The 24,070-nt window shown below is 50.8% G+C and overlaps 2 protein-coding genes across 5 annotated transcripts in view; one reads left to right on the top strand and one right to left on the bottom strand.

Annotated features, from left to right (window-relative positions):
- Nucleotides 1–2,859: 2,859 nt before the first annotated feature.
- On the bottom strand, nt 2,860–12,623 carry PRDX6 (peroxiredoxin 6). The gene is made up of 5 exons (XM_055815865.1): nt 12,465–12,623; nt 10,455–10,611; nt 5,721–5,867; nt 4,985–5,131; nt 2,860–3,573 (listed from the first exon to the last, which is right to left on the bottom strand). Exons 1-5 carry the CDS (start codon nt 12,554–12,556, stop codon nt 3,442–3,444), a joined length of 675 nt encoding a protein of 224 aa, XP_055671840.1. The 5' UTR covers nt 12,557–12,623; the 3' UTR covers nt 2,860–3,441.
- A 16-nt stretch (nt 12,624–12,639) lies between these two features.
- TADA1 (transcriptional adaptor 1) overlaps nt 12,640–24,070 on the top strand; it is a 40,651-nt gene continuing 29,220 nt past the window's right edge. For 3 of the 4 annotated variants that reach the window (XR_008749096.1, XM_055815861.1, XM_055815860.1), the window contains exons 1-5: nt 12,651–12,798; nt 13,038–13,129; nt 14,261–14,326; nt 20,762–20,859; nt 23,771–23,980. Coding sequence is in view for 3 of the 4 variants with exons in the window: in XM_055815861.1 (XP_055671836.1) it covers nt 12,725–12,798; nt 13,038–13,129; nt 14,261–14,326; nt 20,762–20,859; nt 23,771–23,980 (540 nt within the window). In the remaining variant the exon portion in view is untranslated. Of the gene's footprint in view, nt 12,799–13,037; nt 13,130–14,260; nt 14,327–20,761; nt 20,860–23,770; nt 23,981–24,070 lie in introns of all 4 variants that reach the window. The other variant, XM_055815862.1, reaches the window with a different exon arrangement.

Here is a 24,070-nt window from a genome sequence, read left to right as displayed (position 1 = left end):
GGCAGGCTCTGGCTCAGCCCTGGGGCCATGCCTGCCTCCACCCCTCCACACTTAGGCCGGGCTTCCATGCCCGCTCCTTCTCCAAAGGCTGCATTTGATGCACTTAACTCAGTTTTATGTGTGGGTTGTCTTCGTGGGCATTTCCCCGTTAAAAAAAGAAAAAGAAAAAAAAGTTTGCAGAAAATTGTTTGCAAAAAAAATTTGGAAACAATTTTTGCAAAAATCTGCAGGCATTTTGCATGTTTGCAAAAGGTGCGTGTTCACACTTGGGTGGAGGTGCTGGCCGAGCATCTGCCCGAGCTCAGTAGCACTGACCGGTGGGTGCAGGGCTTGAGGTGGGTGCAGGGCTCGAGGTGCTCAAGTGAAGGGAGGGAAGGGAGGGAGGCAGTGGCTGAGAGCTCCCGCCTGCGAGTCCAGGTTTGGCTTGCATCCCCGTGGCCTGCAGCTGTACTGATAGGGACCCCGAGTGGGACCCCCCAGCTGCAGAGCCCACGCCAGGGATGAGTACCCGGACCCCCAGCCTCAGTTATCCATCCAGCCGTGGGATGCCTTCCCTGCACTGCCCTTTCGCACCAGCACCCCGTTATCTCAGGGAGGGGCAGGTCACGGAAATGCCCACCCTCACACTCCCCTTGCCCTGAGCTTCGGGGTGCCCCTTCCCCTCTGTCCCGTCCTCGGGTCATTTATTTATCTATTTATCTATCTATCTATTTATTTATTTATTTATGTATTTATTTATTTAAGTTATTTATTGGTATTTATTGACGGCTGGAAGTTGGGGGGGTCATTTCTGCTGCACGGTGGGGGCAGCTGGGTCCCCCCCCCGCCCAGCCCCCTGCGTTTTGGGGTGCTGCCATGTGTTTGGGAGCACTGCTGTGGAGGGATGCTTGTGGCCCCCCCCCCTTCTGCTCCTGTCCCCTTTCGAAGCTGGGAGGGGGAGAAAGGATGGGGAATCACGTCGTGCCTGCTGGGAGGACACCTGGTGCCTGTCCCCTTCCTGCAGAAGCTCGAGGTCCCTGTGCCCCCTCCCCAGGCGCTGTGCTCCCTCCTGTGCCCTTCTGTATTCACTGACCCGGCCTCCTGGCATTTCTCTGGCTGCTCCCGCTGGGTTTGCTGTCGTCAGTTCCCGGGGACAGTGGGAAGAGCCAGGGTGTGTGGGTGCCACTATGGAGAAAAGACCAAACCAGGTATTCTGCTGCCGCGTGGGGAAAATCGGAAGAAGAGGAAAGCTGGTTTTGCAGAGTGCCTTAAATACAAATGACTTTACCGAGTAGGGGGCTTGGACTTCTGTCTCTGGATGTTATTACCAACTCGAACAAATGTTGCATTTCACTTCTCTGGGATTAAAAGAAAAACCACTCGAGCTGTACTGGAACCAAACCCTGTGTTTGCTTGAGTCCGTCTGGCTGGCTTGCTCCTCTAGGGGAGCAGGAATTCATGGGCTTTTGGCCGTCAGCCCCTGCCTGGCTTGGCAGTGGGACCAGCAGCTGCCCCTGCCCGCTTCAAGCCCCTGGGTCTGGTGACGGGACCTGTTCCCCCTTGTCCCAACTAGCAGGTGCTTCTCTGGTGTCCCAGAGAGGTTGTGCTTGCCCTGCAGTGCCCCTTCCCTAGGGATGCTCAGAGCAGCCTGTCTGTACAAAGCTTGCTGTGGGGCCATGTCCTCAAGCTTCCAGAAAATGGGACAGTCGGTTGGAAAGCTCGGGGGGGGTGGCGGGCAGACAGCCCTTTTTCCCAGTGGAAACCAGATCAAGGTGGGGGCTGCATGCTGAGGGAACAGCAAGAAAGCCAGGAGCTCATGCAGCCCAGCTGTGGGGGACCAGGGGCTGCCAAGCTTGATAAGGCTGAAAAATTACACCGAAAGGAGCCATTTCCCCTTTGAAATTGCAGATCCCCCCTCCCACTTCTTGCAGAGTGAAAGAGGCGGAATAAAACTCAAGCCAGAGATCAGGTGTTTTTATCTTCTAGTAAAAGTAATACATGGGGATAATGCAGAACTGGATAATGAAAGTTCATTTAAGTTATTTTGGGGAAAATACTGATATTCACCATATAGGTCCTGAAGGCAATTAAACATTAATATAAACTTTTTTTTTTTTGGCAATTAAAGAGGGAGCTGTCTGAAACACAGACGTGTTTGGGGAAGGATGTCCTCAGTGGGGTGGCCTGGCCTGCATGCTGAGGTGCTGGACAGTGACAGGAGCCGGCAGTTCTGGATGTTGTCTGACGGGCTCCATCCCAGGTGGGTGTGGGTGCTGCCCCGGGAGTAGGGCCTGCAGGATGCTGGAGGGTATCTCATTGCATCCAGCACACTGCTTACTTACAGCGACCATCAACCCTACTAACCCCGCTTGCCGCGGGGTATGCTCGTGCCCCAGGCCAGCCAATTTCTTTCACAAGCTGCTCGTTTTCAGTGTTGCTGGTTGTGCCGGGCACCGAGATGCTGGCTGGCTATTCGGCGAGCGGGTTTCTTTCCTAGCATTATTCTGAAACATCGCTCACCTCTTGGCAAATCCCCGAGGTGTAGGTGTGGGAGAGCGGGGTGGAGTTCGCCTGGCTTGTATGGTGCCCTGGGAAGCAGGGCAGGACCCCTGCCCAGCACTTGTGGCAGGCCATGCTGCAGCACGTTCCCCAAGGAGACATCTTCCTGACAGCGAGATCCTGCTGCCTTGCCTGAGACTATGTCCCCTGGGACAACCTGTGTTTCCAAAGCAAGTTACACAGCAGGAACAAGGGCGATCCGTGTCAGTGCCACCCACCCAGAAGCATGGCCACACATCCCAGCTGCATGGCCACAGGGAACAAAGTAAACGGCGCAGGATGCCATGGACGGCAGCAGAGACAGGCCAGGGATATTGCAGGTAGTACTGAAGATCAGTTTATTTGCTCTATTCCCTCTTCCATAAAACCTAAAACCAACCGACTTCCAGCAACAGATGAGAAAGCAGTGAGAGATTTGGCTCTGCAGCTCCTCCTCTACGCACAGGATCCCACAAAGGTGTAAATGCGTTAGTGACGGCTGCTCTGAAAGGCACGCAGCAGCTTGGAGCCCCCAAAGCTCCCTGATGGGAAGGTGTGTGAGCCCAGCAGGACACCCCTCCGGGGCCCGGCTGCTGACACCACGCTTCCCACCGTGCCTTCGGGAAAAACTCAGCCAGCGCTGAACATGAGAGACTCCACAGCATGAGCCCTGGAGCCCCCACTGGTCTGCTAATCTCTTCCTTGTGGGGCTGATTCAAGGCAAGAAAACACCCAGGATTTTAGTTTTGAGGGGATGTGAGGGATGAAAGGGATGGGGAAGATTGGTTTAGTATTGTGATGCACCATCAATGTTGATGGTACGAGGCTGCTGATCGCACGGTGTGGGGGAGGCAGGAGCTGGGCATGGGGAAGGCTCCCAACACCGAACGATGTGCAGCCTGGCGGGACGGATGGCGGACCCACTCACTCCGGCTGCGGGGTGTAACGCAGGTACTTCTTGCCCGACGGCAGGTCCTTCGTGAAGACTCCTTTGGGAAAGAGCTTCTTGGCTTCCTCATCAGGTAAGGTGGGCACGACCATGACACTGTCACCAGGCTGGGGAGCAAACGGGAACTGTGAGAGCAGCAGAGGAGCTGGATGCAGGTGGCACGTCCCTGCTGGTAGGTGACAGTCTCCTCGTGAACACTCAGCCCCAGTGCCCCAGGCATGTCCCCTGCAGCGAGGACTGAGTGGGAGCTACACCAGGAGGTGTGGGTGACGTTGAAAGGGACAGCTGTGCTGTTTGCCAGCCCTGCCAAGGGATCTCGCAGCCCAGCTCTTCCCCACAGCACTCCCACAGGAACAGGGAGTAACGAGAGAGGAATTCGGGCACCTCTGTGACGCAGGAGGGAGCACAGTTTGCCCAAGCTGCTCACACACTCCTATTGCTCTGGCACTCCCGGAAAGGCAGTGGCTCCCCCTGGCATGCTGAGCCCCGGGGAAAGGTGTGCTGCCCTGGCAGGTGGGCAAGCTGGCCCCGCACCCCTGGGACCTTATGCTGCAGGAGACAGGTATCTTCAGAGGCAAGGCTGCCTCCATGCCCTGCTCTGCCCCAAGAAGTGAAGGTGCAGTTCATTGTACATTCAGCACATGAATTCTGGTGTTGAGGGGTGGAGAGGCACAGCGAAGTGCCTCAATACCCCGAGCTACTCAGTCTCCAGGGCTTGTGCCTATGGGGCCCTTCCAGCCCAGATGGAGCAGCTGTTTGGGACAACGCTCTGGGAGCCTGGTCCTGCCTCGTAACACAGGAGGACTTCTGCAGGACACCCTGTAACAGCAGGGGTGTGTCCTCTGGCTCCACAGCGGCAGGCTTCCCCAGTAACAGATATCAAAGTCAGCGGCAGGACAGGTCCAGGAGCTGAGCAGCTCTGCTGGGCTGAGGAAACACTGGATAGCTAAAGCAGCCAGACTGTGCTGCTTGTTCTTGCTTTCCCCTGGTTGCCCAAACTGTTCTCAGGAGTTTTAAATAATGCTACTAAACAGGGATGGCCACAACTGAGCAACTTCAAGTAGTAATCAGCTGTATACACGCTGAGCAAAGCAGGGCCATGCCCATATTGGCCCTTCCTGGCTCAATGGCAGAAAAGCAGCAAGCCAGCCAAGGGAGCAGTCCCCCATGCTTGCTGCTTCACTGGCTTTGAGGGGACTCTGGCACACTGACACCTGGTAATGCACTTTCTTATCACAGACAGCAAGGGCAGGACCTGCCGTGGCCCAGAGTTCAAGTACTGATAGCCAGAAGGGCCCAGCACTGGTGTCTGGTGGCACCAGGGACCAAGGGCAGGGAAGGGAGGTTCCTGTGGCTGACCCCAGACTGCAACAGCCCTGGGAACTGGGCTGGGATCTAACTCACATCCCAGGACCCCAGCAGCTTTCAGCACCCCATGGATCCCCCTCCAAGGGAGGCTGGTTGACGTTTCAATGCACATTTTCAGTGCCCAGCTGTGAGATTTGCTCCCCTCCTCACCTTCCAGTCCACAGGCGTAGCAACCTTCTTGTACGCTGTCAGCTGCAGGGAGTCCACCACTCTCAGGATCTCATCAAAGTTTCTCCCAGTGGTGGCTGGGTACAGGATGGAGAGTTTCAGCTTCTTATCCGGGCCAAAAACAAACACCTGAGCACAGGGAGACAGGGTCAGGGGCTGGGCAGATGATGTTTGTCCGACTGCCCCACTGGACCTGCTCAGCGCTGCTGCCCCTCCCTTTCCTGGGAGGTGGCCTGCTTGATCGCAGGTGTTGGGACAGGGGAGATGCCATGGTGGCAATCTCCTAGAGCAACAAGTGACGCCCAGGCACAGGGAACACGGTGTTTGCTCTGGGAGCTCCTGTTTCCAATGACAGCTTGCTCTGCTACCCAAAATGCTTCCTCCCCTCGACCTGTGCCCTTTTAATGCAAGCACGGGATGGGAGAGGGAAAGTCCAGCAGATCGAGCACTTTTGTCTCCTATGTTAGGACAGGCCCAACCGAGATAAGGTGGCAGCAACAGCAAGATGGAGCTGTTGCCAGCAGGCCAGCACTGCATCAGCCTCTTCCTGCAGCACGACCGATGGTTCTAGCCCAAGGAAGTCAACTTAGCTCCTGAAGATGGTCATGTCCCTTCAGGTAAGCTGCCCCCGTCTTCAAGCCCAGCCCCAAGGACACAAGGCAGGACGGCAGGCGATATCTACTGCTGAGAAGGGTGCCATGCAGGGCCTGGTACTTACCACACGAGCGGTCAGGGGCATGCCGTCCTTGTCCCGCTCATCTGGGTCCAGCATGCCCAGCTTGACAGCGAGCTCCCGGTTTGCATCAGCAATGATGGGGAAGGGGAGTTTCTCCTCAGGTTGTTCCCCATTGTACGCATTGATGTCCTGCAGAGACAAAACCACTGGCATTGCTCATCCTCCCTGCTGTGGGTACCATCAGAGGGGACAGAGGCCAGGCAGGGAGCAGTGCAGGCAAGCTTTATGTGTGTGGGGCAAGCTCCTGCAGAGGGGCCATGCAAACACATTCAGCAGCTGCTCTACAGGAGCTTGTGACTTGCTTGGCCCCAAGGTCTCAGTCTGGGACAGCACAGCCAGGGGCGCATGGCCTTCCATGAAGTTTCTCTGCATGGCAAACCAGAAACCTGCGTGCCAGGCTGGACTCTGTCTTGTTCTTAGAGGTCAGTTGTTTGGCTGTCTATGCTTACACTGTGTCACTCAGCTCTGGAACTGCCTGTGGACCAGCTGCTTTGCCCAGGCAGCGAGTATGGCAAAACAAGGAAGTCCTGGCCATGCCAGTGACCTCGGGGAAAGGTGGTTAAATCTCCCTGGAACAGAGGTGTCCCTCTTCCAACCCAGTAAGTGATCTAGCACTACTGACAGATGTGTTGGTGTCACACCTGAACTGGGCTGTGCTCTTAAGCCTCTAGTGGCAGAGCAAACCAGCAACTTTACTGCTAACAAAGGCCAAGTGCAACAATTCACAGGTCTTGTGTGAGGGACCAGCTCCATTCAGCAAGTCACTCCTAGCCTGCTTAGTTAAAGGCTTCTGAAAACAGAGTGAAAGTCTGAGTGCAGGTGCTGGGACACTGCACCTTTCTGAACCATGGCTGGGGCAGAAGAGAAAACCATTCCTGTCCACAGCTGTGCAAGCTCTCCCTTGTGACCACAGTTTATGAGGTTGCTCCCTGTGCTAGCCCAAACTTGACCTGCTCCACAGGGAAAACTATTTTGAGCGTCTCTGAATCTGGTCTGGACTCAGCCAAAGCATTCAAGCTATTCTTGTACTCTGCAGTACCACCCATACAGGTTACACCGAGCCACAGCAGGGCTGGGAGGAACCTGCTCAAGGCAGCACAAGCCGAGCAGCTGCCAGCATTAAAACAAATTTAATTCAAGGTTTCTGCCCCAAAACAGCTGCCTGTTCCTTTCAGCCTTGCTAGCCTCTGGCTCCAGTGCTGACACAACCCTCCCACACACCACTGTGGTGCATTATCAGCTGAGCTGATAATCTGAACGTACAAGCCTCTCTGCCTTACCCGGGCTTTCAATGTGGGGGAACAGTCTGGGTCCTGCTCAGAGGGAACTTGGGGAAAGCAGAGATGAAAATGCTGCCCCTTGGTGCTGCCCACTGTGGCTCAGAGCAGGCCAGAGGCAGCAAGAGCAGGCAGGCCCTACACCACTACTCAGCCCTCCTAGGCCAATGGTGGTGACAGGAAGAGCTGTAACCCTGCCCTGGTTGCTCAGGAACCTGCTACAAGCAGGTCAAGTGGTGTACAGGCGGGAAGACGTCTCCTGTACAGCTTTTCTCTTCACTTGCTTTCTCCCTGGGCCTTTCTGAGTCAGCTCTGCACCGCAAAAAGGGGCTGTTTATCTCTGCTGGGTTGTGGTCAGACCTGCCTTGGAAGGAAGGAATCACTTCTGTTCTCCTGCAGACCTGCCTTGTCAAAGCAGATCAGGGAAGGAAAGCAAAGCCAGAGAGGCCAGCCCAGGCAAAACGCTTCTGAATGCCCCACAGAGTTGCAGGAGGCTGTAAATGAAGGTCAGACAGTGACACTCTTCCCACTTCTCTTCCAAGTGGAGGCTGGGGGATGAAGAGAGCTTCTAGAAGCAGTATCTGAATCCTATGGACTGTAACTTGTTCCAAAATGCAGGCAATTTCATGACCTGGGAATCTTTGTACAACAAACAGCCTGACAAACCCTGCCCTATTTTGCTTTAAGACACCAAATACTCACTTGACTTCCCTACAAACTATTTGTCTTTCCAGAGTCCAAGCTGAAACCAGACGTCACCGGAGTGGTTTATTCACCCCTAACTTGCCGAAGCAACGGCACCAGTGGCTAAAGAGAGCACTGAAACCTCCTCTGACATGCACAGCACGCGCCAGTCAACCCTGCTTAAGGAGCTTAGGCATTCAGCCAACCCCTAGAGAAGCAGTGCACAGACTGGGGAGGTAGGAGAGTGGGATCAGTCCCCAGCAGAGCTACAAGCTTATTCTGAGCCCCGGAGCAAGCCTCTGGGTCTTGGCTAGGGATGGACAAGAACAGCAGCGACATCTTCACTGGGAAAGCGAAGCTGAGCAAAGTGACGGGAGAATTATCAGCTATACTCTGGTTCCACCTACCCACTGAAATTTAACAGCAAAGCAAGAAGTTTCTTTGTTGTTTCATGCAGATTTCAGCCATCCCTCCTGCCTACTTGCTTCCTCACAGACTGTGCTCCATGTAAAAACAGCTTCATCCTCTCGCTGCTGCTAGGAGCTTCATCCAAAGAGAAAGCACATTGCACGGAGAGGTCTGCCCAAAGTTTGGCTCACTCCTAGGGCTTCTCTCTAAGTTAAGATCTAGTGAAAGAAATTGCAGTTTCTAGATCTCACTCTAGCATTTAACGAAGACTGCTTCTGCCCAGACAGGCAGCTTCTGCCAAGGGTTGGTATCTCTGTTAAGCTCTTTCCTTTCTCACGGCTGGGCAGGAGAACATCTGGGGCACCGCCCTGATCTCAGAATTGTGGCAGGCCCTAACACTTGCCTTCCTAGTTCAGCTCTTTAGCTCTCCACATTATCTGAAGTTCTTCTCTGCTTTATCAAGGACAAAGGAAAAGGACCACGAGTATGGGCAAGGTTCAAGAGCAAAGCAATCGCATCCCTGTCCTCTTGTGTCCTCCACGATGCACGCATGCTGCATTCATTGCTCCTCTGTGCTCCTTGCACTGCTCACTGTGTCGCAGCCTGACATGTCCTCTCATTCCCAGGATAAAGAGCCCCAGTTGCTCTGCACTGAAGCAAACCTGCCCAAATCTGCAGGCTGCTGTGTTCTCTTGTTCCCTCTCTGCACCTTTTCTTGTTCCCCTGTAGTCTGCAAGATGGGTGATTTCAAACATAGGCTGCACGGAAGACTCCAGTCTGCTACGGATTTATCCTCACCAATTGGATCTTTTGCTCTGGAGGGCTCTCACGGTTTTCTTTTTGACAGGTGCTGAGCTGACGTTTCCAAAGCACCGTCTCCAAGGCCTCTCCCAGCCTGACAGAAAGCTCCCCGCAGCTTGGTCCACTGCCCTCTGCCTTTCTCCACACCTGTTCTGGAAGGTTTTCCAAACGTGCTATTCTGCCTCGCATCAGCCAGCGTAGAGAGGCTGTTCTGCAACTTCTCCTGGTTTTACCTGAGGTTGCAGGGAACAATTCCACAGCATCAGCAGAGTCAGCCCGTTTTTCATCTCTCTTCCAGATCACCTGAGTATGCTGAACCCCATGTGCCTCTGCAGATCCTTGAGGGTGCTCATCGCTTCCCTCACTTGACACAAGTTATCGCTTCCTCCTGTCTCCCTGCAGAAAAGAGCCTGTCCTTCACAAAGCTGACTTCATTGAGAAGCTTCTTAGAAATTTGAGGACTTGGAATAACTGTAGGGTATTGCTAACTTTTACAAAGGGTTTTACCCAACCAGGAGATGAAACTCGCTTACAAAAGCACAACCCAAACTTTCTGTTATATTTGATGGGATGTTATCTGCTAATTTGACTGGTGGTTTCAGCCAATTTGACCAGCACAGAAATCTCATTTACTGGTGTGGGATTTGTACGCTGTTTTTCCCAGGCCCTTCTGAGGCTTGGTGGGACATCAGCCATGCACCACTCAGGTACGAAGGGCAATTTAAGCAATAAGGCAATTATGTAATTTCTAAAGACAGATTTGAGTGTGGAAATTTCTCACCTTTACTACCTGCTATTGTATGCATGTGTGAGAACATTCCCAATTTTAAGAGCAAAGAAAGAGGCAGGTAATTCACCCAGGGATTTTTATGCTCTGGCCACATCTGTCTGAAATGCTCATTTTAAACCCCTACTACCTATGAGCCCTGGAGTCACACTCCCTGGCAGGACACCATTGCTGAGGCTGCATTTGGAGTTCTTAATTAGCTCCTTTCATGTTCCTTCAGCAAGCTATTTAGCTCCCATCTTTTTTTTTTTAAACTCCCTCATGATGGTTTTGTATTTAAGAGTCTCCTACTTGTGGTTTTATGTTTAACAAGCCCCCATTTTTTCTCTGTTTTCTTTTCCCTGCCTAGGCATGAATCACACCCTTTGAAGACTGCCTGTTTGCTTCTGATGCCTCCTTTCCTGTTTTATTACAGAACTTTTTGAGGCTCTGTGGATAGCCTGCCTTCCTCTGAGATTTTGGCACCACTTCCATACACGTTTTACCCATTCAGGTACTGGTGGGAGAGCAGTAGTACCATTTTCTTCCGATTTCAAACTATTAGTGCATAGAGTGCCCTGGACTTTGTGAAGTGCTCCATGAAGAGATGGAGCAGACCTTCCTGTTCCTGCTCTGAATTTCAGCCCCTCCTAGCTAACATACTCTGGGAGTTGAGATATGTAGTTCCGAGCCTGTGCTCTGTTCTGTGTGGGCTTTTCCTCTGGCCTTCAGAGCAAGACAGCAGTGCAAGCTCTTCTTGCACCTCCCCACGCCCCATACCTTGCTCCAAGACAGGTGGTCTTGGACACTGTCAATGGAGAGGGCGATCATCTTCACATTGCGCTTGCTGAACTCGGATGCCAGCTTTGCTGCCCGGCCAAGCTCTGTGGTGCAGACGGGTGTGAAGTCCCGTGGGTGGGAGAAGAGGATGCCCCATCTGAAAGGGAGCAGATGGCATTAGGGTGAGATGTCATTCTGGTTTGTACTGCAGACAAAAAGCTGTAAAGATCGCACTGCATGGAGACTCGTGTGGGAACAGCTCATCTCTCTGCTAAGTGGAAATCCTGTCCTGGGAACTCTGGGCTAGAAGGCTTCATGAGATGAGCCCCGTTCCTCATGCTCTGAGGAACCCCCTGCACCTCATTCCCTCTCTCCCTTCCAGGATCCCACAGGGGATGCTGGTTCTTGATGTGGAAGTGGATACCGTGCCAGGTGAGGAAGTCTGGGGGAGCTGTGTGTAGACTGTGTACCCCAGAGACCACATGTGCAAGGGGACATAGATGCTAACCTGCCAGCCACGTTATTGCAGAGACCATTGCTGATTTACACTGCTATTTGCTATCCAGTCTACCCCATCAACCACCGTGAGGAGAAATACCCACGTATATTGTGCAACTTCAAAGAATGGGATAGGAACAACCCTTAACCCAACAGCTGCTAAACATACTTAATGAAAAAAATAAGTATTTCAACACTTTATGGCTACCGTTACAACAATGCTGCCACCTCGCTTTTGCCCACTGCTTCCCATCAGTGGATTTTGTAGTCTTTAGAGTAGGCAAATACAAGTGACCCCACTTTACAGGTAAGGCAACCAGTGCAGAGGAAGGTAGCAATGCAGCCTAGCTTATGTCAAACCAGCTCTCAGATATTTCCAGAGGTTCACGCAAAGCCACCTCAGCACGTAAAGCTCCCTGCTAGGGACTTGTCGCACTATTTCTCAGCTCAACGCTCAACAGGGCTTACTGCACCACTCTTCACCTGGCCCCCAGTGCTCAGCAAATACAGCCGTATGCCGCAGCAGCTGGGGGAAGCTCTGCCTTAGAGATTTGGGAATGGAGCTGGAGGGATCAAGCAAGGCATGCTGCAGCTCTGCCAGGGCTGTGCGATTGCCATGGCTCACCATTAAGTTACTGGGCAGCTACCTGGCCACTGGTGCTACAAGTCTCTTTGTACAGTAAGTATACTACCTGAAAAAAGAGGCAGTATTCGAGTAGAAGCTGGCTGAGAAAGTGCCCCGTGGGTGATCAGGCTGGAACAGCCAGTTTTAAGGCACCCTGCAGCTTGCTTTCTCGCTAAGAGAGCTCCTTTTCTCCTTTTGCCAAAGCTTGCAATGCTGACAGAAGTGGACACAACCTGCCAAGCGCTGCCGGGAGCAAGTCCCAGATGTCCTGTGCCAGCACCCTGCTGCTCGCTCGTGCCAGAAACGGAGCAACAAGCCTTGCATGAAACAGTGCCTGAGGGCACGTGGCTTTCCCTGCCGGGCTCCAACAGGACCAGAGTCCTTTGTCGCTGCTCCATTACGCACCTTTGCGCACGCAGGCCCACTCAGGCCCACTCACAAGGGACGCAGGTGCCACATGAGCTGGTCTCTGGGACTGGCCTGCACCAAGTGCTGCTGCTTTGCCCTTCCTGGGGCTCTGCTGCTTTCAGAGGCCCACCCCCCTCTGCCTGGGGGCTCGGCTCGCCCTGCTGCCCCGCAGCCCGCAGGAGGGGATGGGGGAAGGTGGGCAGAGGTGCCGCGCAGCTCGGGCCCCTGCGAAATCGCCCTGCCCGGCGGCCCCCCTCGCCCCCCGGGCACAGCCCTGAGCGCTGCGGCTCGACGCAAGATACACTTTTTGGAAGAAGCTCGCGGCTCAGAGTGGCCGGCTCTGCCTCCCCACGGCGCTCCCAGGCCTGCGGGGGGGGGGAACAGCCGGGCCCCCGGGGCCGTGCCCCGCGCTGCTGCCCGGTGAGCGGCCCCGCGCCCCCGCCCGCCCCCCCGGTCCCGCTGCCCCCCGCGGTGCTCACGAGTCTCCTAAGAAGTCGTGGAAGCGGATGCGGCCCTGCGTGGTCTCCGCCTCGAAGTTGGGCGCCTCATCGCCCAGCAGCAGGCCCGGCATGGCTACGGCTGCTGCGGCGGTGGCAGACTCCGCTCGCTACCGGCGCTCTGCTGCGCACGCGCGGGGCTCCCGCCGCGCTTTACGGCCGCCGTCGCCGCCGCGCTTTACGGCGTGGGGGAAGGCGGTGGGCAGGCGGCCCCGTTGCCTCTGGCTTCGGTGGCGGCGGTGATGGCGACCTATGTGAGCGAGCTGGAGGCGGCCAAGAAGAGCCTGAGCGAGGCTCTGGGCGAGAACGTGAAGCAGTGAGTGCGGTGGGAGGGCGGCCGGGCTGCGGGATGAGGCCGAGCCGCGGTGGGGGCGTCCTGCCGGGCCGGACCTGGGCGCTGCGCGGCTTGTTCGTCTTTTCCCGGCTTTGTACCGCCTCTGTGCGGAAGCCTCAGGGCCAGGCTGGCCCCGGGCCCTTTGCGCTGTTGGGGGAAAGCAGTGGGTTTAGGGACGAGGCTTTTCTTTTGGTGTCTGCACCTTCCCCGCTCTTCCCTAGGTACTGGGCCAACCTGAAGCTCTGGTTCAAGCAGAAGATCAGTAAGGAGGAGTTTGACCTGGAAGCGCGGAGGCTTCTCACGCAAGACAATGGTAAAGAAGCAATCTAGTGTTTGTTTTCCTGCTGGCTCTAATGTCGCCTTGCCCCTGCTAGACCTGGGGGGAAGCCCCTCCCTGCTGCACGTTGTTTCCTGAACGGGGAAGTTGCTGTGAGGGAAAGAAGAATGGCCAGGGCCCTGGTAGCAATAGACTTAAAGAGGTGGGAGGTGTCCTGGCCTGCAGGGGAGAGTCTCTTGGTGGTCCCAGCACTGAGAGGAATTTGGCCTTGTGTAAATACGGTAAAAAGGTAAAACATGCTACCCTAACAACAAAAAAGCCATTTTTTTTTTAATGTCACTGTAGCCACCCAGTCCTTTCTGTACTGCACCCAGTCCCTTTGGCAGGGACTGAACTGATGGTGTAGCTGAAGCGTGGGAGGGAACCCCCAAATTCACCTAGGCAATTCTGCAGTAGGCATGTCTCCTTCCCGGCCTCTTGGGGTGGCAGATTGGAGTGCTGAAGGGTAAGATTCCTTGTCTTTGCCTCTGTGCGGGTCTGCAGGCATTGCTGAGTTCATTGTGGAGGCTTCTGACTTCGACACCCGTGATGCCTGCCAGGAAGGGCAGGGAGTTTGTTGGTGCTTGTGTTCAAAGGCCAAAGAGGATCCCCTAACTCTGACCTTGCTTATGAAGTCTGTATGCTCTTTCTAATGCGTAATTATTCAGTCTGTGCTCTGGTAACCCTTCCGCAAGGAAGCTATGTTTTGCTTAGAACGTATTTGTCTTAACTGCACCTTCCTGGGTCTAGCTCTTACTGGTCCTTCCCTAGAAAAACCAAAAGCCTTGCTACCAGAATCCTGCATGGTAGGAGGGACAGCTGATCCTCCTCTGACTAGCTGAATACACCAGATATTTTGTGTTGTGTGCTGTAGGACTGGATTTGTGTGTGTGGCACACTGAGAAGTAACCCACTTGTGTCCATATTACGTGTAGTATCCTTGTTAGTGAGGCAGTAGCAGATTCTGGGTCCAGTAGAAGAAAACTCTCAAAAAAAGTTGTGCTTATGTAGCAAAGCACGGGGGGAAACCACAACTGTGGAAAGGCGTAGCAAGCTGCTTTAAGATGGCTTTGTGGGGGTGCCTGTGGGCACTGACATGTTGCTAATGACCTGTCTGTCTTTATGCAGTCCACTCTCACAATGATTTCCTCTTGGCTATTCTTACCCGATGCCAGATCTTGGTGTCCGCACCAGGTAAGTCCCAAGAAGCCCCATTAAAAACAATGGAGTAGTAATGCTTTGCTGTGTTTGGGTTTTGTACAAAGTACTTTGATTTTCTGAGCCTTAGTACTCACATTCTTTTTGCCGCACAGGCAAAAGGGTAGCAAAGCAGTGATCCAGCTGATTTCAGCAGAGGTGCCTTTAGAAACAAGCTGTGTGTGATAGACTGGTTTGATTTCTGGATGGGGTGTGTGCTGTGAGCTGAAGTGTGAAGGGGGATGCTGTGTTTGTTTGATGTGTTTTGCTTGCCAGTTCCTCTCTCTTCTGAAATTGGTGATGCTCTTTTTTCATTTCTTTGCTGGGGATACCGTTCTGGGGAACTGGATATTCCTGACTGATCTTGAAATCAAGTACATATCTAATAGAAGAATGCTTACAGTGAGTCTTGATAGAGCTATGGCCAATTAACCCAACCATCTGCGGATAGTTAACCTTTTAACTTTGTAAGCATTTAGAATGGCTGCCATTGGGGTTGCAATATACATTTTGTTTGGTCTTCAAAAGAACTATCAATCTAGAGATCTGATAGGAAGGGCAATTGAGCTGCAGTTCAAGGTACGAAACTGTTGTGTAGTAAGGGAGAGAAAATTGTTACAGCTCTGATGGCCCGAGACCTGAGAGAAAAGGTTTTTGGCAAGAGAGAATACCTGTTATTAGGGTACCTGACGTAGCTAGAGGAAGGAGAGAAAACTGAAATCTGTGGACACCTGCAGCTTTTCAAGTCCTAGCTTAACTATACCAGCTGTGCCAATTGAATGCTAACCTCCCCCACCTCCAAATGTGGTTTGTTTGCTTTTGAACTTCACAAACATCTTTTGAGTCACAGACTTGTCCTTGTTAGTGGTCTGTGCTCATGTAATTCAGGTTTATGTCTAAATCTTGGTCCTCCTTGCTTTTGACTTAGAGTACTTACAGGTAAATTATAAAAAGAAAGCACAATCCTGTCAGTACTACCTGAAGTAACTGAGTCTAAGTTAGGAGGGGGAGAGTGTCTGCCTTCTCCAAGCTCAGCACTGAGCTGCTCTGAGTGTTGGAGTAGAGATCATGGCTCAGAGCTCTTGCTTCTGGGCGGCAGTAGTCAGGTTAGAGCCCGTCGCTGTGTGGCTGAAGTTGGGCTTGTTTATTCCTGTGTGCCCCACTCTGCGCTTAACTGTGTTGTATTTCATTTGACTCTTTATCCAGTCTCTTAGTCTTGTGCAGCTCTCATGCAGCCGTCCAGTCAGGCTTCAACTTCCTTGGCTTGATTAGCTCAGGTATGTCAGCAAACTCTGCCAGCTCCCCAGCTGGCCTTTTCTCAAGGCTCTCTAGGAATATGTTAAAAGTACGAGCCCCTGCATGGAGCAGCGCGGTGCTCCACAGGTGCCTTCCATGTGCTCATTCTTTCCTGCCCGAACCTTTTCAATTTCGGGTCCTTGGAAGGACCTTTCCTCCTGTCCCATTGAAGTGTACTCTCTTTAAGAGCCCTTGAAGAGCACTTCTTTGTAGTGCTTCAGCAGGTCAGTGGCAGCATGTAATGGAGTGACTGGCTACATTACCAAGTGTGTCCAGGGATCTGCATGAGCCAGCTTGAAAAAAAAATAATCAGTTTCATCATGTGTGTGTTCTTAAAGGCATGGTTTAGTGCTCTGCAGTTAACAGTACGTACTCTAATCCCTTCTAGAGTCTCTGTTTTGCTCTCCTCAGATCAATGCAGAGTCTCCCAATGATTCTGGAGCTAATCTTTACTGAGAGACCTCTTTCTGGGCCACTGACTGGCGCATCTATTGCACACACATTTTACTTGCCAGTCTGCTGTATGTGACATGGTGGATGGCACATGCAAGCCCAGGAAAGTGCAGTATGAGTGGAATGCTAGATGTTATGTCTGTTTGTTTTTCTCCCCCTACATGCCAGTCTGACACCTGCTGTTTTGTTACTGGTTTTTTTTTTTTTTTCTTCCTCCCCCTGCCCCCCATGTAAGAATGGAAAGCTAACAGGCTTTTGTCTCCACCGCTGTCTTCTGGGTAGAGGGTGTTTACTTCATGATTCGTGGAAACAAGTAACCTTAAAGAAGTGTACTTGATGCACTTGGCACGCCATCACATGGGTTACTGAAGTATGTATTTTCCATCTTCATGTGAGAGAGACGAGGGGGAAAGAACAGTCTTTAAAATGCTATTTTGTATTTAAAAAATAAAATTAAATTGTGTGGTCAGTGTTAAAAGCATACCTGATATTGTGGCACTTGGAATAAGAAACCTTGGGGAAGGTTTTCTTTTAATTAATAAGGACTGATTGTAATGTATGTTGAACCAGGCATGCAAACCCCTCTGATCCAAATTTTGTTGCCTCTGGTAGTAGTGGTTCCACCTGGGCTTATAGGGGAATGCTGGGTGAATGTGACCCTTTGTGAGAACGCTTCCCATTTCCCCCTCTCACCTGCTTAGGCTGTTGGTCATGCAAAGTTTAAATCCCAGTTCAACAGCCTGTGTGGCACGGGGTCTTTAGTACTTGGTGGTGGAGAGGGAGGAAAGTTCACGTCTATTCCAATGTGAAGATGACCTGTTGCTTCAATTCCTGCTGAGCTCCCGCTGAGGGTGCAGCAGGATCCTGAGCAATCCTAAATACAAATGCACTGCCCTTTTTAAAAATGGGTGATGTTGTTCCCTCTGGTAGCCACATGTGTAAAGATACCCATAAGTACTCTAGTGGCACCCAGGCATAACATAGCTGGGAAGCTGTGGAAGTGCCTGAAAAGAGGAGCTTCCTGGAAACATGTTGTCCAAAATACTAGAGAGTGCCTTAATGGTGATTTCAGGCTGGCTATAGCAGCCTGAGCATGGCATGCTTCCCGTTACGAGAAAGTAATTTTCTTTGGTATTTTTTAGCAGTATTTTCAGAAGTGCTTTTCTGAATTTTTATGTCTGGGGTTTTTCTTCCCCCCAAAATGCCATCAATAGGAACTCCAGTTTAAAGCCTTAGCTAACCTTGCATGGACTTGGTCATGAAGCTTATCTTGCTTGTTGGACAAATGCAAGCAGTCAAGTTAGCAAGATCTCTGGAGTTAATACATATCTCACTTGAACTGTTACCTCCATCCTTAGCTAAATGTTAACAGTGAAACTGAGACAATTGCAAGCACTTAAGTTAGCGATGTAAAGATTTAATTTATTTCCTAGTAATCTGGAGCCAGCTAAGAGGTGGTTCGGTGAATCAGAACTCATGCTAGGGTAGCAGGAGCGCTTTATTTTATCAGGGTTGCCCACAGACTTTGCTTGAAGGGCTGCCAAAACAGTGAGATGGTCTCAGGTTGCTCATGTTCTCTCCAGAGAGCTGGGAAGGGAGGAAAAAGGAAGAAAATGAGAATGTGAGTTCTTGACAGAGGAGGGTCATCAGAATTTCTTTGACTAAACCCTTGTCCCTGCAAGAAGATAACAGAAAGAACAACTGAAGATGAAATAAACAAGGGTGGGAAAACGCACGTTTCCTGTGCCTGGCTGCTTTTCTCTGTTGTGACTTTCTCTGTGTCTTTGTCCTTCCCTTCTGTGCGGGGCTGGTGCAGCACGTCAGGAAAGGCTGACACGCTCTGTCTGGACTAGCTGCTGTCACCACTGCAGAGAAGTGGCAGCTCTTAGAAAAACATTCTTATCTGTTGCTCATCTTTGAAGGCATGTTAGCAGCCATTGCTGTGGTTTGTTAATCTAATTTTCTTGTTAGCAAGATTAAATAAAAGCTGCTGACATCTCTCTGAAGTTTCATGCCTGAGCCAACACAGTCTTGTCATTTGTGGCCAGGAAGGCAAGTACTGGTTTTCTTAGAATACTAGAGGGAAATTTTGCTTTCTTCATCTAGTGCAAGTCAGACTTGGTAATATGAAAACCTGGAAAAGGAGTTAAAAAAGATTCAGCTCTGGGCTCATTCTAATGGGGAGTAGAAGATAGTATCTCACTTCTTGCTCCTAAGCCAAGTCTGGCTAAGTTTTTGTTAAGTGTGCAGGTTGAGATTCAATTAAGTTGCATCTTTCAGATCTACTGTCAAAGCCTAAAAATTCAGTTTCCATTTAGTTTAAAAGTTACTATATAAGGCATTTTAAAAATTCAGACTCTGCTCTAACCTATTCATCTGTAATACCTTGTCAGATTAAAGGGCGTTTTTTATTTCTGCCTCCATCCATTCCACTCCCTCTGTCTCTGGTACCTGGTCACACAGTGAGCTAAGGATACTCTTGAAAGTGGGGCTGTGAAGGAGCTGTATGAGGCTTCTGACAGGGAGGAAGGGCCTGGGCTGGGGTGGCGTTGCAAGCTAGAGAGGTGTGCTTTTATTGGAAGTTTGAAATAAGCTGGGTAATTTCTGTGTGTATCCTTAACACACCTAGTCCCCCCTGCCTAGAAGGGATCTGACCTGCTATGGAGGAGAGGAGGAGGAAAGGACTTGTCTGTAAAGGGCAAAACATCTTATGAGAGAGGTAGCATTATTTTGCTAGATGCTAAAATGTAAGCCCTGAGATCTTGATGAAGGGCAAGTGTGATCCTTGAGATGATTGTCCACGGTGCTTTCCCACACCCCTTCACTGGGGCCTCTCCTGTGATGTTGTAGTGATGAGTAGTGACACCAGCTTTATGATTTTTTGAGAGGGTTTATCTACTAACTTTTAATTTCTGATAATTGACTGGTGGATTTTGACAACAGGGTTTGTTGTAGACAAACCTCACTTTTTGCCTCACTAATACAGTTTACTAATTATGTAGTAACATGTAACTAAGTATGTAGTAACAACTAATGTAGTTGTTTTCACCTCGGTGATAGGGTACAGCTAAACTTTTTAGTAAACTTCTTTTCCTAGGGAGAATATGCCACCTGTGTGTGTGTGTATAGGTTGTTTCTGGTCCCTCCTTAGCAGCTGACCACTCGGAAATCCTCTGGTTTAGCCTGATTCCTAAAGTCATGTTTTAGAAGTGTTTTTTTTTTCATGGCAGAGGACACTGTGCTTGTGTTCCAGCCATGAGTGTGGGAAGCTCCACATAGCCAAGAGCTTCCAGCCAGCCTCGTGCCCTATAAACCAGACTGTAGTATAACTGTACTTAGGAATTCCTGATCACAGCAAATTAATGTAGTTACGAGAGCCAGAGGTAAGCAGGCAGGTTGGCGTGAAGCTGGTGTTGAGCTGTGGCCACCTGCAGTAACAGGAGAGAACCAGAACTGGTGGTTTGTGGGTACTCAGTGAATGTGCCTGAGGCTGGCCAGGCGGTGGGTGGTGGTGGTGTGGTGGGGGATGGCTGCTGTCACCTCTTGTCATTGTCTAGAGGAAGTGGTGAATGCTGGCTCAGGCATGGCCAGGGAACCTCTGAGACGTTGCCATGCTGTCAGCGCTGCCTGGCAGGGAAGCTCCAGCCTCTGCTTTGGGGGTGACTGAAGTTCTGTCAGAGCTGAGTTGTCCAAGCTCCCTGGAGGTGGACAGGGACCCTGGCACAGGGCACGCTGTGCTCAGAAGGAAAAAGGGTGCTTGCTTGCTGTGCAAAACCAAGGGAGGAGGATACTAATGACGGAAATCAGAGGCTGCTTCTGTAGCCACGAGAGGGCTGTCCAGTCTTTGGGTTGCGCTTCCTCGTCACTGTCAGCAAGCGCATGTGCATCCAGTGCAACGTATCTGAAGGAGTTGTTCACAGATCCATCGGCAGGAAACCTGCTAGGCTGTTCCTGCCAAGCTGTGTGATTGTCAGGATGTGGTTTGGCCTACTGTAGGTGTAGCTGGCAAACGGCGCACAGCGGACTTTTGAGCAGTGTCCTCAAGGTGATGCAGCCAAATGTACGTATGTGTTGGTACTACACAGTAATGTTAGTCACAAGCTCACTGCTCACGTTGGTGTCACCCTGCTCCTGGGTTCAGCAGCCTTTGCAGCTCTTCCCACCTCTCCTTTCCCCTCGGCGTAACAAGGCCGATCAGCCATGATGTTTAACAAGGGTCCGAGGCAAAGCTTGCTGAAGCTGATGGGGAACTGTAAAGGGAGATGTAATGAGCTGGGCTGTTCAGTCCTGCTGGTTAGCATCTGACCTGATCCAGGAGCTGGTGTGAGGAGAATCCCCCTCTGGGCAAGCTCCTGTCATCCTGCTGATGGAACAAGTCAATTGTTCCTTCCTTGGGGTTTTCCTTGGGAGCTGTGTGCATCTCCTTCTGCCATGGGTTTGTGTGTGGACAGAAATTTCTACTTACGTAATGGGTCATGAGTGAGTCAAGCTGAGAGGGGGCTGACAAAGGAAGGGAAGGGCTGCTAAAAGCATTCTCCCCTGAGAGGGTGAGTTAGCATTTGGCCTTAACCCAAGATCAAGGGTTTTCTAGTGTGCACAGTTTCATTCTGGCCTAAATCAGCAACACCTATAGAGTGGGTTTGTGTGTGTTTTTGTTTTTTTTTTTTTCTTTTCAATTTGTAGAAGGTGCTGGATCTCTGCCATGGCCAGGTGGCTCTGCAACTAAGCCTGGAAAACCCAAAGGAAAGAAAAAGATTTCTTCAGTTCGACAAAAGTTTGATGTAAGTGTCCACGATCAAATGCTCGTGGCTGACCTTCTATTGGGGGTGAAGGGCTCTGCGCAGCATGTAGGTTTTGTTACTACCAGGGGTGATGAGAGTCCCAACATGTGCAATGCTGTATGTCTCATTTGTTTTGAGTTCTAGATCACGGCAAGAGCTGGGGGTTATTGGCTGCTGCCTCTCTTGTGGAGGCTTCTTGGGAGAAAGGCTACGGTCTGGCCTGGCTTTGTTAGACACCATGGAATCTGTGGAATAACGCCTAAATGTTGAAGTTGCAAAAACTTGTATTCCAGGAGCTGACAAGGAGTAACTTTAGCTCTATGGACACTGCAGTAACACTTGAGTGGGTCTTTCATAGTCACATTCACCTGTCACAGTCTCTGTAATATCTTGTTTGTTTCACACACCTGCCAAATTCTTGAAGCAAAAGTGACTTCCTTTAATACAGGCAGTCAGGCAGAACTCTGTGATTTTCTGATCCCTACCACGGGACTCTGCAGTCCAAAGTGTTAGAAATAAGATGTTTCTTGGATAGCAAGGTTTTTAGAGGGTCAGGGTTTTTCAGAATTGAAAATTCTTTGCAAAGATGCTGTCTTCTGGTGGGTGGCAGAGAAACGTGCAAGATCCAGTTTGCTTTGCAGCGCAGGCTCTGTGCATCCATCTGGTACTGTCACATGTCTGTTCTGTGGTTGTTTCTGTGCGGCCAGACTGGTGTGGAGAGGGCCTGGTGTGAAAGAGGACCCGGATGGGGCAATGTCTTCAACTGGTGGGGTTTGATAAGGTGATTCAAACTGAATTAACAGTTTGTTGAAAGGGAGAGTGGTCTGTCTCTTACTGAGCCAGACCTAGTAGGTGTCTGAGCACATCGTGATCCAGTTCAGTTCTCTGATGAGGCAGAAGGCTAACCAAACGAAAAAGACTCCAAACCAAAGTTTTTCTTCTTGGTTTATTTAGCTGTATCAGCATTCCTTGCGGTTGGATGAATGCCAAAGTCAGCATGAAGGAAGGAGAGGCTGGGGATAGGGGAGAAGGGTGGGCTCAGCCACAGAGTGTACTGCACTTCCAGGGACTGTAATTAGGCGCTGTGTGTGCTTCAGAGACCAGTGTTTCAAAGGGGTGTGAGTCCAGCTGAAACTTTGTTGTAATGAGAAACTGCTGAAACGTTTTGTGGTGTTCACAGCTGTTTCTGATGGCCATCTGTGTTACCTTTTTGTTTTAAAAATTCCTTGTAACTTTCCAGTAGCGAGTAGAGGAGAGTTTGAGAAGCAAGTCATCATGTAGTAGAAGTCTTGAAATTTGGTATACTTGGATAACTGTACATTGCACCGCATTTCTTGTGTGTTTATACATGTGTTCCTGGAATGCTTGGTAGCAAGTACTGTAGAAGCGTATGTTATGATTAGCGGGCTTGTCTGTTACTAGTGGAATTCCAGACTAGTGTGAACCTGAAGTGCCTTGTTATTTCCTGATATTTCCCTTGCTGGTCAGAATAACAACTGTGAATGACCACCGGTTCATTCCAATTGGCTTCTGCTCTCCCAAACCAAATTCTTCTTAGGAGTTGCTTATATTTTGAAGATATTTTTTCCCCGGTCTACAGGCATGTAGCTTTACTGTAATGGAATCATAAGTCTTCAGAATTACAGGGAGGGAAACCTGCTTTCGAATCATTAGTGGGTGGATTGTTTTTTTGCTCAGAGTTAAATGCCACACTGTCCTTTGGATGAAGCAGCCCCCCTTCCTTTCCTGAAACTAAGATATGAGGAATTCACTTTGCTGTATATTCATTGTTTATATTTAAAGTATGTGTTTTTCTTGATGCCCCATGAGAGCCTTGCAGCAATCTTCATTCCAGAGCCACTGAATTTGTGGCTTGGAGGGTGGAGGGACAGGAGCTGTGGGAGTACTTGATCAGCCAGGGTCACGTTGTGGGTTAGGGCTGAGTACAGCACATCGTTCCCATCAGCTTTTTTCTTCCCTTTACCTGGGGACTGAGACTCGCCCAGAGCCACCACAAGCACTCAGAGCTTGAGATACCAGCACAGAAAGGGAACTGTGCTGGAATGCATGTAGCCTGGGAAATGGGGGTTGCCATTTTCTGGTATGAATTCCTGTTCTGGATTGTTTTGGTTTTTTCTTTTTCTGAATAACTGAGTCAGTTCTGAAAAATAGCCATAACCCATTTCTGAATCTGGCTGCTCAGTAAGACAGCTCTGCTTAGAGTGTTGATAGTGCACGGGGAGACTAGACTATGAAATTTGGAACTGGAATTTGGCTAAGTTGTTGTTTTTAAAGCTTTAAAGAAATGTAAGAATCACTTCATCACACAAGCTTAGAATCATGGGTTTTAATCTTGATGGAAACTGTACACTTAAGTGAAAATACACCCTTCTGTACGAGCACTGGCTAAATAGACTCACCGCTCCTCAGCACAGAAGGAGGTGACAGAGAGATGTGAAAGTGCATAGAATCATCACTGGTCTGGGTAGCGTGAACAGGGACGGTGACTGACCACGTTTCAGACTTGGAGGATAATCAAGCGAATCTAGCAAGTGGGAAGTACAGAGTGTGAACCAGGGGAGGTGACTCTTCGTGTGGGGTGTGGTTATGCTGTAGAATTTCTTGCTGCAGGATGTTGTGGATACCCAAAGTTTAGGTGGCTCGGGGTGCTGCTGGACAAGTTTATGGGCTGTTTAATAAAGGGACACCAACACTGGCTCAGAAATTTCTTTGGTCACAAATCGTTGGGGGCTGGGAGAGTATCCTGGGGAGGAGTATTGCTCTGCTTGTCCTACTGCGAGGTTTTTGTAGGTGTTTGCTTTCCGACTGGAGAAGGGACGTTTGGCTTGATGAACCAAAGGGTCTGACAGAGTATTTACCTTCTTACGCTTTGATGTTGTGTTTGTAACAGCACCGCTTCCAGCCTCAGAATCCACTCTCTGGAGCCCAGCAATTTGTGGCAAAGGATCCTCAGGAGGATGATGATTTGAAGCTGTGTTCTCATACCATGATGCTTCCTACACGTGGCCAGTTAGAAGGAAGGATGATCGTAACTGCATATGAGCATGGGCTAGACAACGTCACAGAGGAGGCAGTGACTGCAGTTGTGTATGCTGTGGAGGTGAGACTGGGCTGGGCAGCAGTGGTGTTCTCATGCTACCAGCAACAGAAGACGCTGCGTGCGGTGTGGGGTAGCATCCCTTGGTGGGGA

Source organism: Falco peregrinus, chromosome 10 (genome assembly GCF_023634155.1).
Source record: "Falco peregrinus isolate bFalPer1 chromosome 10, bFalPer1.pri, whole genome shotgun sequence".
Taxonomy (NCBI): domain Eukaryota; kingdom Metazoa; phylum Chordata; class Aves; order Falconiformes; family Falconidae; genus Falco; species Falco peregrinus.
Note: the sequence above shows the minus strand (reverse complement) of the source record. Positions and strands in the feature narration are given on the sequence as shown.